Source organism: Thermobia domestica, chromosome 5 (assembly GCF_964235325.1).
Source record: "Thermobia domestica chromosome 5, izTheDome1.hap1.1, whole genome shotgun sequence".
In the NCBI taxonomy this organism is placed as follows: domain Eukaryota; kingdom Metazoa; phylum Arthropoda; class Insecta; order Zygentoma; family Lepismatidae; genus Thermobia; species Thermobia domestica.
Window position 1 is genome coordinate 228,932,407 of NC_137458.1, and position 16,746 is coordinate 228,949,152.

Genomic DNA, 16,746 nt, shown 5'->3' on the forward strand with positions numbered 1-16,746 from the left:
TTAAATAAAATGGATAGATCTAGTATAAGTGGTTAACTATCCAGATAAGAATTAGTAGTGAAGAGTTTTTTTTTTAAATATCCCTAATAGATTGGCGCAGTCGACAAAGTAATCTACGTTTTCACGTACACTATGGCATCTTTTTCGAATTTTGAACCTTTTGATGTTGTAGCAGGTCGTGTTCAGGTATATATAGAAAGATTCGAGCAAGTATCCCTATCATCTGCATTACCCGAGGAGAGGAAAGTGCATTTTTGTTGGTAATGGGATTACTAACATATGAGGAGTTATGAAGTTTGTGCTCACCAAACATGCCGGCAGAAAAGTCGTTCAACAAGTTAAAGCGATTGATTAGAACATTATGACAAAGAGGCATGAAATTGCTAAAAGATAAAAGTTTCACAATCTTAAGCAATTATAATTCCAGTCAATAGCTCAGTTTGTGTTGGTTTGTGACGGAATCAAGCAAGTTACTGTAATTTTGAATCCTGTTTGGAACATTCATTGAGGGACCAATTCGTTTTTGGATTAAAGAACAATGTAGTGAGAAGACAGTTGTTGGCAGCAAAATCACTATCATTTCAGCAAGCTGTAGATATAGCAACTGCAGTAGAAAATACCGAAGAACAGGTGGCACCTTTTAGTGGTTCAGTTTTGCAGCAGCAGCAGCAGATTCGTAAACTTGACGAAAGCCAAAGAAGAGGGAAGAGAAGTGACATAAATCATTCTGACAGTACGTCGAGTGCTCAGTGTTCACCTAGGAGCATGACTCAACGATATAAGTATTCGTCGTCGTCAGACTCGACCGAACTAAAGAAAGGAGATTATGTTAAATGCAATAAGTGTCGAAGAACACATATAAGAGGAGAACATCCAGCTTACTGCAATGCTTCCGATGTACAAGACTCCATCATTTTGCTCGTGCGGGTGTATTACAGTCTGTTGAAAATAGGATGGGACAACCACAGATGAGAATCTGCGAAAATAGCAATGACAAAGTTACAAAGTTCGGTGCAGATGTAGCATTGTTAGACCAGGAGAATGTTAGTGATCTGTACCAAACTTTCACTATTAACACTTTGCATCAGAAAACTGAGGCGGATAATTTACAAGGAATCGTGCATGAGGCAGAAGACGATTTAGTGCATTTAAAAATGTTAGTAGGCGAATCGAAATCAGTGCCCAGATAGCAGAAACAGCTTGCCACAAGCATGATATAAGCTTGTCGTGACAAGGATATAAGCTTGTCCCAAGCTTGTTACGACAAGTCTGTAAGCGTATATCAAGGCTGATTCAAGCGACGAAGTTGACAGGCGACAAGCATATTGTAGGCTTATACTGTAAGATTGTTTCAAGCTTGTCAGCTCAAGCTTATTGCAAACTTGTTACATAAAGCATGCTACAGGCTTGTTACCTCAAGTTTATTTCAAACTTGATACGTAATGCTTGCTCCAGGCTTGTTACCTCAAGTCTATTTCAAACTTGATACATAATGCTTGCTACAGGCTTGTTACCTCAAGTTTATCTCAAACTTGGTACATAATGCTTGCTACACGCTTGTTACCTCAAGTTTATTTCAAACTTGGTACATAATGCTTGCTACAGGCTTGTTACCTCAAGTTTATCTCAAACTTGGTACATAATGCTTGCTACAGGCTTGTTACCTCAAGTTTATCTCAAACTTGATACATAATGCTTGCTACAGGCTTGTTACCTCAAGTTTATCTCAAACTTGGTACATAATGCTTGCTACAGGATTGTCACCTCAAGCTTATTTCAAGCTGTCCACTTCAAGTTTAGCACATGCTTAATATGTCTCGTTTATTGCAAGCTTCTCAGTAAAGCTTGATACAAATATATTTCTGCACGTGAGAAAATCATTCATCTGCTTGGCGACATGTATAATGTTTGATGTGAAGGTTAGTATAATGTCTGGCATTATTTTAAATATATATAGGGGAAACCATACCATACTTACTATTAATAGTAAACATAGTAGTAAGCTATGGTTTCTGCAATGTTTTTAAAAGAATGTCAATAAAGTGGTGGCAATATCCAAACACCCTCAGATGGCAAAAGAACACACACCATCATTTATGTAACTTACACACTGAACATTATACTAACCTTCACATCAAACATTATACATGACGCCAACCAGATGAATCATTTTCTCACGTGCAGAAACAAATCTGTATCAAGGTTGACACTACTGGGGCTCACATCAAACCTTATACAAAATGAAATCAACCTCATATAGACAATAATCCTGCAAAAATAAACGTAAAGGTGACGACGAAAGAACTGTTAAACCTACATAAGCAATGTTCTGAAAAAGAATAGTTGTGTTCGGTCAAAATGAAAGCAAAATAATGTATACTTTCACAATCTGTATTATGCTTCTTTCCTTTGTCCATTATGCGTCTTTGCAGCACGAGGTTCAGGTTTATTTCTGTTGAGTAACATTATTGAAATATCATGTTAAATTATAAATCCATGTCTCACACAACATTGGTGTTGAATATATACCCCATACTCCAGTCTATTGAGATTAGTATCTTATCTCAACATAGAAAGCAACACTTTTCCTGAATTCCTTGGTGAATATACTATGCGACCTGGCAGATCAGCATCCAATTAGTTTACCATTAACCACAGTTTGATGTTGAAGCTGAGCGTCCCGTTTCAGCACGAAGTTTTACATGAGACACTGACCTGTAGAATCCGAACAGTAATGCGTTCAGTGTTTGTAAGGTCTTCCACTGGGAATCGACCACGACCCTAGGCGCACCAAAGACGTACACCACTAGACAAACGTCAAGGGCTAAGCAAACTTTTAAATTATCAGATTTCAGGAAAGAAAGAAATATAAATTAAATCCTAGAACCACTGCTACACAGGGTGCGAAATACTGAGGATGGCCATTCCCATACTTCAAAATTTTGGAAGAAAATTCATCCTCAATAATTTACTGGAGAGATAAGGTGACATCGACACTGTCAGAAGTATACAAACTATATACAGTAAATCTGTGCAGTTAGTGGACAACCTAGTGGATAAGCATTATCCCTAACCTTACATATATCAATAATTTTGGATGTTCAATATATGAAATCTTCATTTCAAAACTTTCCAGTGCAATTTTTTTTTTTTTAACTTATTTATTTACTCCTATCTCTCCCCGATCATAACTGTTATGATTTCGCATCCTGCTGCTACATAATTGAAATAAATTATCCCTACATTCTACGCAATAACTGATATAAGGTTCCATGAAAACAATCAGCTTGTATTACAATGTTATTTATTGAACTTATTTACATATTTTGTATTATTTCTAACTTATTTCCTTAATTGGGTTCCTCAACTTCAACGGTGTGACCTTCCACTACAGGTTTTGAATTTCTTCGTTCTCTGCAAAATAACGATCATAAATACGTACTGAAAAACATGTAATTGATTGCACAGTTAAAAGAAAACATTCATATTGTTTACCTTATAAATACGCTCTCATTAAAATGCATTATTCTTTGAAGTAAGTGCCACACAAGGCAACAGAGTCTGGCACTCGTTTCTCAGATCTGGTGATCCATGGCTTGGAAGCACTACAAATATGATCTGTATAGCATTACGGTAGAATTTTTTATAGTGAATTAATATTCCCTAATCGAGCTCACCTATTCAGATGTTAGATTTGTAGTGTGACACTTCTTATTCAAAGTGTCTTGACTATGTCAAATACAATATAATTCATCTTCCCATACTGAAAATTAATAAAGTAATTTTAAACACTACTATACACAAACATTACCCAAACACTCTTTCGGTTTAGCGGCATCCCTTATATTCTACATTTTACGTTTTACAGCCTTATTTGATTAAATTTTGACGATCACTCATAAGAAACACTTGAAAGGAAAGAATCGCGTTTGTTACAATTACAACATACTCTCCCAGTCTGCTATTAAGTCGTCTCGGGATCGCACGAATCTGTCTGGGTCATACAGGGTCAGGGATCTGACTACTTCGGGATCACGAGTCACGAAGTATGTTACTCGTTTCATCACTGGTACCACTGCATGGTATTTATTCACTTTACCTATTTCAATGTTCTAGTGCCAGTAAATTTTCAGTAGTTTTTTTTTTTTAATTTCCTAGCTGAAAATGTGCATTGTTCTGTGAGAGCATCAATTGAGATAAATCCAGAAAATGTCATATTGACTCACTCGGTACTGTTGTATAAGCACGGCGTTACGAAAAACAAACGAAGTAATCACTGATATAAGAAATCACTGAGAGATGGAAGAACAAATATTTACTTATGCCTTGTATGAAATGCAATCTGATCTCACGATTCACAGGAAAGATAGGTCATAAGTGTGTGAACCTATATACCTTGTATTCTTCACGGAGCAACATAAATGGCAGATGATGACCTACAAGGCGTTATCCTGCGTCACGTACAACAGAACGCATGGGAAAGTGTAGTTCGCAATTCACAGGAAAAGTGTAGAATTTACTAAAGTAGGCACCGTGTACACGGACAACTTCGTACCATTTTGCAACGAGTTTGGAACATACCTTAGAGGTTCAATGAAATATTTCTCTTTAAAAATAAAAAATAAAAAAGTTACTGGTGACTAACACGTAAAGAGGTGTTAAACAACAATTCACTGGAATTATTTGTGACAGTAAAACAAACGGATTTTAATCCTGAGCCTTACAGCGGAGGAATACATCTTTGCAACGTTTCATTCTTTCAAAACACAAGAATCACTGATAGGAAGACATGCATATTGCCTTCATCATACATATCAAATGAAGAAGGGATGACTCATTACCGTAAATGTAACACTAAGTTTATTTGACCCATATTCATGGAACGTCGTGTCGGAGTCATTAGCGTCGTTTCACAATTCATTATAGAGAAGTAATAAATACTCCTGCGACCTATCGACCTAGTTCTTTATATCCCATCTTTGAAAGCAGAATCATTTCTCAGTGTACATGGCACAAGGCAGGAAAATCACTTCATTTACTTCAATCCAGTCAAATTCTGAATGCATTTTAAGACCTATGTCTCCCTATTTATTTTCCTGTTAATTTGTTGTTGAGTGTTTACGCATACGCATACTTTGGCGTGCTCTATCCTATTGAAATCTTTTTGTCTTTGGGGGGAAAAAAACTACTCTTACTTTTTTAATTTTTTTTTTATTACTGCCACTGCTGAATGAAGTCTTTATCTTGTGGATAAAACATTAACCTTTATTTCTTGTTCAATTTTAGTGTTGATTACTTCTTTTTAATACTGAATGAAGTCTTATCTTCCGGGAAACTCGGGAATGCCTTTGTAAGAGAGAAATGTGCATTTACTATTATTTTGTCTTTTAACAAAATTTTCTAACTGCTGAAGTCTTTATCTTCTAGGAAAAAAAATCTGTTTCTTGATTAGTTTTAATGTTATTTTACTTCTTTTCTATCTCCTGAATGAAACCGTATCTTCTGAGAAGGAAAAAAAAACTACAATACCATCTGTATCTTAATTAATTATAGTACTTTATTGCTTGTTTCTATACTAAACGAAATAATCTTATCGTCTGGAAGATACTGCAATTGCATATTTCTCTATTACAATGGCATTGCAGAGTTTTCCAGAATGTAAGATGGTTTCATTTAGTATAGAAAAGAAGTAATTAACTCTAATCAATCAAGAAAGAGGGTGGTATTGTAGTTTTTCTCTCAAGAGATGAGTTCGTTCAGTAGATAGAAAAGATGTAAAATAACACTAAAATTAGTCAAGAAAAAAATAGGTTAGTTGCTTTCTGTTTTTCATGCAGCAGGTAGGAAATGTTTTTAGAAGGCAAATATAACAGTAAGTGCCTATCTCTCTATTACTCTGACATCGCAGTTTTCAAAAAATGAAATTTCCTGCAGTATAGAAAACAAGTAACCAACACTAAAATTAATCAAGGAATAAAAGTTATTCTTAAAAAAAAAAAAAGATTTCATTCAGCAGATAGGAGTAATCAAAAAATAAAATTAACAGAGGTACTTTCTTCCAGAAGATAAGAAAATAAAAATGTAAACAGTAATGAATCTCGATTTTAGTTAAAATTTCCATCCTCCGAGGAAAGTAACAGGCAAGTTGCTAAATTATAAGGGATAATAAAATAATAAATACATACAAGGTAAACATTTCATCTCATTTCACTGTGTACTAATACATGAGTGCGTAAAAATGAACTCGTCTCGCTATATAAAATACAAAGACCTAAGTGATTGAGTGACCGACAGATCTTTGCACAGGCCAAATCGCTTAAGATAGACAAGTTAAATATGGACAGTACATGGGATTTGTTACGTAGGATACCACTAAGGAAGGATTTTTGCAAACTCGACAGGAAGGGGAGGAAAATAGGTGTTGGACGTATTTTTAAAATATGACCATATCTCCGAATTCCTTAAGGTTACAGACTTGAAATTTGATATTCGGATGTCTCATTTCAAATAATTTGACATATTTAAGCGGTTTTTGATATTTTAGTACAAAGGAAAAAAAGAAAAAAAAAGGTGAGAAAGAAAAGAAAAGGAGTGAGGATTACAATTATTATAAGATGTCGAAATCTCTGAATTTATGAAGGTTTGAAACATGAAATTTGGTATTTTCATATTATTTAAAATAAGTAGATAATAATTTAAGCGCTTTTGAAATATGCCTCGGAGGTAAGAAAGGGGGGTGGAAAGAAAAATGGATGGGGATTATAATTATTATAGTAAAGTATTTAATCCCTTAAGGTGAGAGATTTGAAGTTCAGTATTTCCATTTCTCATTTAAAATACTTTGCCACGTGTTTCGGCCTTTTTTTTTTCTTTTTTGACATGCTAGTAAAAAGGGAAAGAAACGATGTGGAGAGGAGAAAAAAAAGGTGGGGATTACAATTATTCTAATAAAATGTCGATATCTCTAAATCTTTTAAGATTTGAAATATGGAAGTAACTTCTCATTTAAAATTATTACAAAAGCGTTTTATGATACATATCCTAAAAGGAAGAAAAAGGGAAGGATTACAATTATTATAATAAGATGTTCATATCTTGGGGTCCGGGAAAGTAAGAGGCATTGAAACGCTGTAAATCTCTTTTTCCTCCAAATCCACAGAATTCTATGCATATGATATTGATCTAGTGACCTATAGATGTGAGAAATGTAGTGAATACAAAACGTATATGTAGAGAAGAACGCGTCCATGGACTAAGTTGCAGATCCCTAGCTTATTTAGTGATGGTAAGAACTTTCCGATCTCTCTCGTGATTGTAAGGAAAATAGGTAAAACTATACTTACCTACGCAGTAGTCTAGGCTCCGCCTGCTGCAGCCAAACACCCAATACTTCCTTCACCGTTTCTTCTGTTGCGACGGTGTACATCTTACGAACAGCAGCTGAAAAGAAAGATAGAATTTCAAGCAAATACTAGCGATTTTTATTCTTTAAAAAAAAAAAGAAAACTGTCATTTGAAATAAATTTCCCTCTTAAATAGCTTTACGGAATTATGGTATGGTTTCTAAACATGGATACCTAGAGCTGAAACTAATTCCTATATTATTTTTCAAGTCACCTAAGCTAGGCCCCTATTTTGTGATTTTTATGTAAGGGTACTATAGAAAGTTATCTTCCACCACACTTTTGGTATATTATATAATGGAAAAGTTACATTTTTCGATACAAGTGTAACAAGACTTTCTTCCGGTGCCCTTAGTGGTGATATGGTTTTGAGTCAACGTTTAAAGTCACCTTAAATAACACTACAAAAAACACATTAGGTTTTGGCTACCTTCGTTGTCACGAAAAATTGAAAGATGAAGACGACAGAAAGACGAAAGTTTGACTATTCGCCGTCTTGAAAGCCTGCAACTTTTCTTTTTTTATACTGGAATTATGGTAACTTCGAAAGCTATGTTCTTCTAGTGTTTTATCTGCGTTCCAGTGTTAGACAACGAGCTCTGAAATTTTGCACCTTTAAAATATCGGCAGGGGAGACAGTTTGGCATACTATGTAATACTACCAGACTAACAGTGTTGCCAACCCAACAAAGTTATATTCGTGTGGTAGACAGTATCAAATTTACAGGTATACATGAAAAGTCTGGTGCAAAATTATACTTCACAGTAGTGATTCCTACACTGTACTTCAATTTAAATTCGTTGACACTATTGACTTTATTTAGCCCTGGAATCAGTCCTACCTTGGAATTTTATTTGGTTTTAGATTTTCCGTACACCTTACAAATTCTTTTGAATGCTTTTCAAAGCAAAGATTTGTTTAAATATGTACTTTGCCAGTAAAGCTTTGTTTACAACATAGAGTGTGGATCAGTTATTGAATTTCCTATACATTCTACACAGATGTTATATTCACCCAGTAAGGGTGAACACATTTACATATTTTACTACTTGACAGTAAAAGAATCCTAAAGTACTCAAAGCATACTTTATTCATGAAGAATTACTTCTGATTGCTTGGGACATACTAATATGAGAACATACGTCCAGTACGAGAGAAGTAAGACTTAATAATTAGCAAACTGGAATTTTGTATGGTTACTAGCATAAATAAATAAATGAAGTTAAATATTTCAGTCAACTTTTCAAATCAACTTACTGTTGATCTTATTGTACATTTGGTTGGACCCAAAGGTGTGCTTTTTTGCTTCATGATCCTTGGTTTCCTGCCAGAGTAGGAGAATTCCATTGCGAGTTTGTCGCACAAAGTTCTTCTTATTGCATTGTGAGCGAAACCTTTTAAAATCCTTACCACCAATTGACAGTAATACTTTTACCTGAAAGAAAGGAAAGTATTTAGATCTAATGCATGCTGAAATCAAAAAGAAAAACAATATATATAAGGGTCCGTATTGTTATGTTTTTCTACCAGTGTAAAAAAAAAAAAGAACAAAGCATGAATGAAACTAGATTAATTTTTAGATACCGTAATGTGAAGTGTGAAAAAAAAAAGGCGTGGGGTTCTGAGTTTCACGGAAGGCCGTATCAAATGGGCTACGTGACTAACAAAAACTGTTTGCCTGGGATTTATTTGGTAACTTTCAACTTTATATCGGAATAGCGGTTATTTAAAAGGACCATTGTCCGTTTGAATTAGAAAAAAATACTATATATATATATATATATATATATATATATATATATATATATATATATATATATATATATATATGTGTGTGTGTGTGTGTGTGTTTGTGTGTGTGTATGTATATGGAAATTACATACACTTCCAAAAGTAACAAGTAACAGTGGGTTAATCAGTGCTGCCAACAAGTAGTGTCAGAAAATAGCTAAATGACGCACAAAAACTAGCTAAAAATGGCTCAACTTACCTTAACTTATAGGTAACAGAATTTAGGAATAAAGAAACTAAATATTTGGTACTTTAAGTCTACTAGTTTACAAAGATGTTCTAATATTATTTATCTTTTTATATCCTCAAATCAAACAGTTTCACAATACAATTTGTTCCTTCATTGACTAGAAGTAATAAAATCTCTTGAATTATTTTCAACTTCTAATGCTGGGTATGGCTTGATAACACTATTGATCTATCACAAAAATATATACATGCACATGCACGTATCTCAACAAGAAAAACTCCACCCAAACTAAAAATACACTAGAAACTAATCAAACAAATTGACTATGGAGAAACCAGATCCAGGAATCCCAATTTACCGTGACGGATAGGTGAGACTGATAAAAGATATCTAATTTACTGTGACAATGTAAGTGCTGTTGTAAACAAAAGAATTAGAAAAATACCAAGATAAACTACTTTTTTTTAGGTTTTTCATATTTTCTAAAAAAAAAATGACTGCAAAAGATTTAATTGCCGCCTAAATGACTATATTAGCAAGTATGAATGGCAAGTTGACCAAAATTATAGTCCATAGCTAATGCACATGATAATGGCTAAATTGGCAAAAATGGAGTTGATGCTAACATTTAGTCAAAAGAGAGATGTTCCAAAAAGACGTAAATTAAAAGATATAACAAAGATTTGAAACCTGCTTCATAACTTGTACAGTTTTGATAGGATACTTACATATTTCTTTCCGAAGTTAGGTTCTTCAAGCTTTCTCTCAAATGTTTGAAAATCATTGAACGTTCGCAGAGGCAGAAGGCCAAGAAGTTCGGATTCTTCGTTTATGGACTCTGCTTTCACACTCACACCATTACTTAGAAGTGTGTCGACCTTCTTCTCGACGGAAGATACTCTTTCACTAAGGTCAGCTAAAGTAGATTGCATTTGGCCAAATACCATTCTGATATCTGCAATAAATTTTAGGAAATATTGTTTTGAAGGTGTTAATATAACTAGAAAATATATTATTTCACAAACCATTGAAACAATTAAATGTACATTCATGTTCAAAATGATTGTCGCATATCTATAACTGTCTTCTTGTGGAAAATTTTATAGGGAAAGAATTATAAGCACGTAAATTAGAATGAGTAAAACAAATGGACAAGAAAGTTTTATTGTTCTTATTTACTGCTCTTTTGACATGAAATTTGCCACATACATGTCTTTGCCGATTATGCACATACCAACATTATAAGAAATACAGGGCGAATTCGTTATCAAATTTTATTCCTACAACAACATATTTATAGACATGCGACAATAATTTTGGACATGGGTGTACGTTTGTGGTGGACAAACACCGTGTGCGTAGATTTTCTCAGGGTTCTACCGTTCCCCTCCACTTTCTTCAATCCATTATTTAATTCATTCTCATCATCACCGTCTCCTTTAGGCTGCCCCGCATAACCGTGGGACAAAACTCAAAGATTTTATTTAAATATGAGTTCGCTGTTCATTTAATCAGAAATCTTGGGGGGAAAAGTGGGGAACAATTAGGAAGACGTGTGTAGAAGACCACTATGTTGCAGAATTATGACCAGGTCATTAGAGTATGACGTCATTCATCAGCACTGCGGAAGGAAAGGGTTGATTGCTCAGAGGTAGAACGTAGCCTTTTGGTGCGACGGATCTTTGGTTCAATCTCCGGCCTCATGAGTTTATGATGGACAATATCATATTCGTGAGGGTTTTCCCGTTCTCATGCCACTAATTCCTTCATAATCATTCACTATCATTAGTCATCCGTGTATCTTAACATTAACCCTAGGAAGACTAAACTATAATTGGTCACGTGAAAGACTAAGGGGGGTCAATTTTGCTCGTGGTTGTAAATTCCAATTTTAACCCTACTAATGTATTTTAAAGTTATTTAATGACTGCTACTACTAAATGTGAGTTGTAAAATTATTTTAAGACTTGTGAAATTTTATTTTAATAGGAAATATTACAAGTCCCAGTACAGACTACTACCGTATTTGGTTAGCAGACATGAAGGAGCTTGAAATACATTAGCCTGTGTAGACAAGTTACTATACTAAACCTGAGAGTATTACGTTTGCTCAATGTATAAAAGTAGATTATGTTAATTTAGTCATCCATTCAAAGAATAGATAAGTTTACATGATCCTTTCAAAGTAAAACTGTACTCCTCTTAACATTTCTAAGTTGCTAAAAAAATGTACTTAGTCTCCTGCGCTAAAAAAAAAAAAAAAAAAAAAAAAAAAAACTACCACAATAATGTGCTTTCTAATAAAACTAAATTTAAGTTTAGATTACAGAAGAAAATACAAAAAATTTCGAACGTTGTAAAATTCATTTGTTCGGGCAAAGAGAAAAAGAAAGTGCGGGTAAATTTGACCAACCTTCGTCTTTCTATGGTTAAGGACATAACAGCGGGGTTATGAAGAACGGGACCTACAGCTTAAAGTGAGATCCGAACCACTACTCAGTTTGCACTCGAGAGATATTGTTCTTCATTTGAACTCGAAACCAGAATCCCTTGATAACAAAGGTGATAAATCCACAGACTCATCATCCACGGAGGTCAACTGATAGAAATACGTTGCAGTGATCTTGCATACTTGTGAATATTTTAGGAGCCACTTAAGAACCAAAACGGAAAGAACTGCAAAATGGAATCACTCTATAGTTATACACATTAAATCAATGGACAATTTTAAAAGACTATATAGTACAGAAGATCTAATTTAGTCAGTCAGAAATATAGGCTTAATTTAATTTGCTAATCAATACAGGAAGTGACTAATAGTTCTGGACCATTCATACTATCTTTCTAAATAAAACTTTTTATTATTATTATTATTATTAACAACAGTCAAACCTAATGGAAACCTCTGTTTCGTCGATCTACTTTCCAATGTTATAAATTTAGACACTTAATCAGCTTCTGTGGAAAAGTTTTGTTGACCGTCCGCTAGTGTGGCAGCGCACTAGAGGCAGTTCGGCGGGAACTCCAAACTTGATAAAATAAATTCACAATTAAAGAGACAAGTTAAAAAAGTATTTTTCACGAATCCAACCCCCACTCAACTTGTGGACTATCATGCCTCGGACAAGGAAAATTCAAGCTTAACCAATGCTGAAGGAGTAGACTGCTGAATAATTTATGATGTAATGGCAAATCATTTGCAGAACTAGTTGACCTATGACCTCTAGTTTGAGCGAGTTGCGTTCATTTCTCTAGGTTGCGACCCTGTTCAATCGAATCATCAGCCTCAAATTACCTTTACTCTTAAAAAAAAGGGGGCAACGGTTACTCCACTTTAATCTAAGGTAAACGTATTTAAAAAAAAAAACTGGTGTAAAGCAAACATTCCGGTTTAAGTGAAAAAAAGTTAAAAAAAAACACGGTTTTGGCCAATCCTGAAAAATAGCGTTATTTCTTTATTACATCCGTTCAGATTGCAAATATTTTTCTGAGATTTTAGATCCAGACTTCATTCACCTGGTAGAAAAAAAAAAGTAAACAAAAGCACTAAAATCAATTAAGAGACAGAAGTTACTGTTTTTAGAGGATAAAAAGATAAAAAAGTAAGCAACGAAAAACCTAGTTTTCTTCAAACTTACACCCTCGACTTCTTACCTAACAAACTTCAAACTAATATGCCAACTTATTTTCGCGTAATAATCCATTATGAATTATTATTAATATCTAATAAGTAATTTTTCGAAATTCATCGTTCTTTTACCGTAAACCCAAAAGTCCATACCCGATCGAACCTTTCCTTGCTCTTATTGTAAAGCGATGAAATGGGTGATATCACTTAATCTAAGATTGATGAAGTATACCTTAGAATAAGTAATTGTTACTAAATAAAGTCGGACATAAGTATTTATATTCTTCAATTTTGCCCCCAACCTCCGAATAAATATGGAAGAACATAAGGAACGAAAGATAAGCATGATGCATTCTAAAATGAGTGAAATGTCCAGGCTTGCTTGCTGCATTTAAATATCATCCGTACCGATTCTTGGGGAAGCCACATCAGTTAAAATTTTCAGTGTATCGGTGAAAGCTAAAACAAGAAAGCTTAGGCAATGTATTAATTCAAAGCAGTTTTCTCCTCGATTGTAGAGATAAAACGTAATTTTCATTACTTCAGCGGACGGCTCTCCAAATTTAAATCGATTTTGTTGATTTTTTCACTAGATTTGAGGCGCTACTTTACAAACACTTCACGAACCACAGCTGAGCGAGCGGAGGGGATTAGAAGCCCCGTAGGACTCGTTTTTTCCCCTTATCTTTTAAGTTACACACGATTGGCATTGCAGCCATTGTAGACTGTCATTTTCCAAAACTTAACATACAAATACTGTCATTTCGTTCCTTGCTTGTATTCAACCGCCTTCCGCCCTGGCAAATAGCTCCACCACCATGTATACTCATTTGCACATACAATTTATTGAGTTTAAAACACATTATCATTTAACTACCTTCATTATTAATATGGGGTTAACTTTAGCAGATGGCTCTACCTAATTAAATAAATTATTTTAATGTGTTTAGACTTAATAAATCGTATCTGTTATATAGAATCCTACGAAATGGAAAATTAAGTATGTTATGGTGGATCTAATTGACAAGGCGGTAGGCAGACGAATACAAGCAAGGAATGAGATGGCAGTAAGTACATATGAAGCTTTGGAAAATGACCGTCTGCAATGGTTGCAATGCCAAACGCGTGTAACTTAAAAAGTAGGGGAAAAAAACGAGCCCTGCGGGGCATCTATTCCCCTTCGTTCGCTCAGCTATGCTACGTAAAGTGTTATGTAACGGCATATTTTTTGAACTGGGGGTGGCAATATTTTGCTTAAATTTTGTACTTTCTTGGTATATATTTTGTATTTTTTTTATGGTTTAGGTAGGTTAAGTTAGTTTGGGTTAGTTTAGGTTAGGCTGGGTTAAGATACTTGGGCATTACTCTAGCAGATGGTTCTACCAAATGTTCACACATTGCATTTCCCGGTTCCTTTTTGTAGAATATCCACTAAATGAGAAGCTAGTGCATAAACCACGAACCAACTTGTGCTAGGTGGCCACAAAAAATAGCACGAATGCCATCTAACCGAGTCAGGGCAGGAGTGTAGCTGGGAGTCCCGAGCGGAGCGAGGGGATGCGTCCGTAGAGAGCAGGTGTGTCAGCGACGGAGGACATGCACATAAACGAGGAAAGTGGAAAAATACATAAAATATCCTCAATAATTTTTACATGGTGATTTTACCTGAATTCGTACTTTCTTCCTATATTTTCTGTTTTTGATGATTTAGGTTAGGTTTGGTTAGTTATGTTAGTAATTACGGTTACGTAACACCAACTCATTTCTCCTGTAAACACGGTGATTTTACCTGATTTTGGCCCCCAAGTTCCAAAATTCTCTATATGTAACAGTATTATCTCAAATCTAGTGAAAAATGACCATAAAATCGATATAAATATGGTACAGCCGTCTGCTAAAGCAATGCCTTAACAGTTATCAAGTATTCCACCTATAAATTTTTAATATGATAAAGCCGTCTGCTGAAGTTAACGCTCTAATTTTTGTACTGATATTCAGGGGTGCCCGAGGAAAATTTTCTAGGGAGGGGCCCATCTCCATGGTTGCTATATTACGCCTGGTATTTAATATACATGATTTCCTATATTACGTATACATTTTCGTAAGCCAAAGGGGGCCCGGGCCACACCCCCTCCCCTTCGGGCGCCTATCCTGATGCTAATTGTCAAGAGCCATCACTGACTTTAAAGAATCCAATGGCTAAATATGGTATACATTATACGGATGAACACACTTAAAAAAAAGAAAACAACATAAAAGGTATAAACATAAAATTACATCCATATTTGAAAAGTAATACTATCCTAAAAGCGCTCAGCGCACTAGTCTAAAATAAAAATCACCTTTTTATTTTGTAACTAAAACTAAAGTAGGGCTTACTATTACATTTCATACACATAGCTTACCTTTGTTTACCTTTTGGAAGAAATCAAGCGCCAAATCTCAGACTACTCACCAATCCTACAGATGGCTCCATTTGCTAAACAATCGACAAACGTCAAGCGTTTTGAATCAAGCTTGAAATAGGCTTAGTAGAAAGTTGATAAATTCAAGCTTCTTTTCAAGTTAAAAACAAGCTAAAATAAACGTTGATTGTTGCTTGTCGCATTCAAGCTTCTTTTCAAGTTAAAAACAAGCTAAAATAAACGTTGATTGTCGCTTGTCGCATCAACTGTACATTGCTAAGCCAAAATCAAGGGAAAGCGACCCTTGATTTAAGCTTACATGCTATCTGGGTGCCCTCTAGTGGCATGTATATGGATGAAAGTTGTTCTAGTAATCGCTCACAAAAAGATGGCAATGCCAGGTTAAAGATGCCTCAAGGAGAACAGAGAAAGTTACAAAAGTTCAGATTTAAATATATGTGGTTATCTGAGTAAGAATAGAAAGAAGATAAGTTTAAATATGATAGAAGGAGACGCAGAAGTCATAAGGTTAGAAACCTAAGAAGAGGTCACGGGAAGAAGGAAGACAGCAAGAGACCTAAGCTTCTTCAAAATAAAAAAAAATAAAAAAACTGAGAAAGAATTGAAGTTTAATATGAAACAGGAAATATTCTATATGTTTTCAGAGCTTAGATGTAGGGAGAGAAATGCAGATTCTAAGACATAAAATTATGGGACTAGTACAAAAGTTGTTGAATTTGGAGAGGAAAAAGAAAAAAAATAGTAAACACAGTTAAGGAATGTAATGGGTTAGGTTAGTTATTAGTTTATGGTAGTTTTAGCTTATTTTGTTTTTCTTTTTTGGCAAACCCCGGGAAGATGTTAGGGTTTGTAAAGTAGTTAGTAATTTTATCGGACAAAGTGTTCGTTTTTAAAAGAGAGAATTGAAGAGCGTAATTATGTTTCCGTAGAATTATCGGTTGTGATAGAAGTGACGTCATGTAGATGAATTGAGTATAAAGTGGCTGTAATATTGGTAATAGATTTTGTGGAGGTGTATGTAGATGGAAACAATAGTGATTATTAAAATTTGTGGAATTGTAAAGAAGCCTAGGTTCTTTAAATAAAAGGGACAGGTCCAGTATAAGTGGTTAACTGTCCAGATAACAAGAATTAGTAGTGAAGAGTTTTTTTTAAAAAATATCCCTAATATAGGTAAAATGAGTTGGGATCGTACAACAGAACAGTATGTAGGTAGTATCAATTTGAAAAAGTACCTGCAGATGGCAGGGTAAGCTTGTTTTGTATGTATTCTTTTCCAGTTTAGATGAAAGTTAAAAAGTGTAACA

General features: G+C 34.6%; 2 protein-coding genes across 4 annotated transcripts in view; one reads left to right on the plus strand and one right to left on the minus strand.

Moving 5' to 3' along the window:
• The window catches only part of LOC145686442 (trypsin beta-like), a 194,683-nt gene that overhangs the window by 77,871 nt on the left and 100,066 nt on the right, over positions 1 to 16,746 (plus strand). The gene's annotated exons all lie outside the window — the stretch shown is intronic.
• LOC145686441 (uncharacterized) lies at positions 3,288 to 15,497 on the minus strand. 3 transcript variants are annotated; one of them, XM_081759743.1, is made up of 5 exons: positions 15,419 to 15,497; positions 10,114 to 10,340; positions 8,662 to 8,839; positions 7,344 to 7,440; positions 3,288 to 3,414 (listed from the first exon to the last, which is right to left on the minus strand). In XM_081759743.1, exons 2-5 carry the CDS (start codon positions 10,330 to 10,332, stop codon positions 3,351 to 3,353), a joined length of 558 nt encoding a protein of 185 aa, XP_081615869.1. In that variant the 5' UTR covers positions 10,333 to 10,340; positions 15,419 to 15,497; the 3' UTR covers positions 3,288 to 3,350. The 3 variants fall into 3 exon arrangements, with proteins under 3 accessions (XP_081615869.1, XP_081615870.1, XP_081615868.1); XM_081759744.1 differs by lacking the exon at positions 15,419 to 15,497 and adding an exon at positions 15,356 to 15,414; XM_081759742.1 differs by lacking the exon at positions 15,419 to 15,497 and having other exon boundaries at positions 10,114 to 11,339.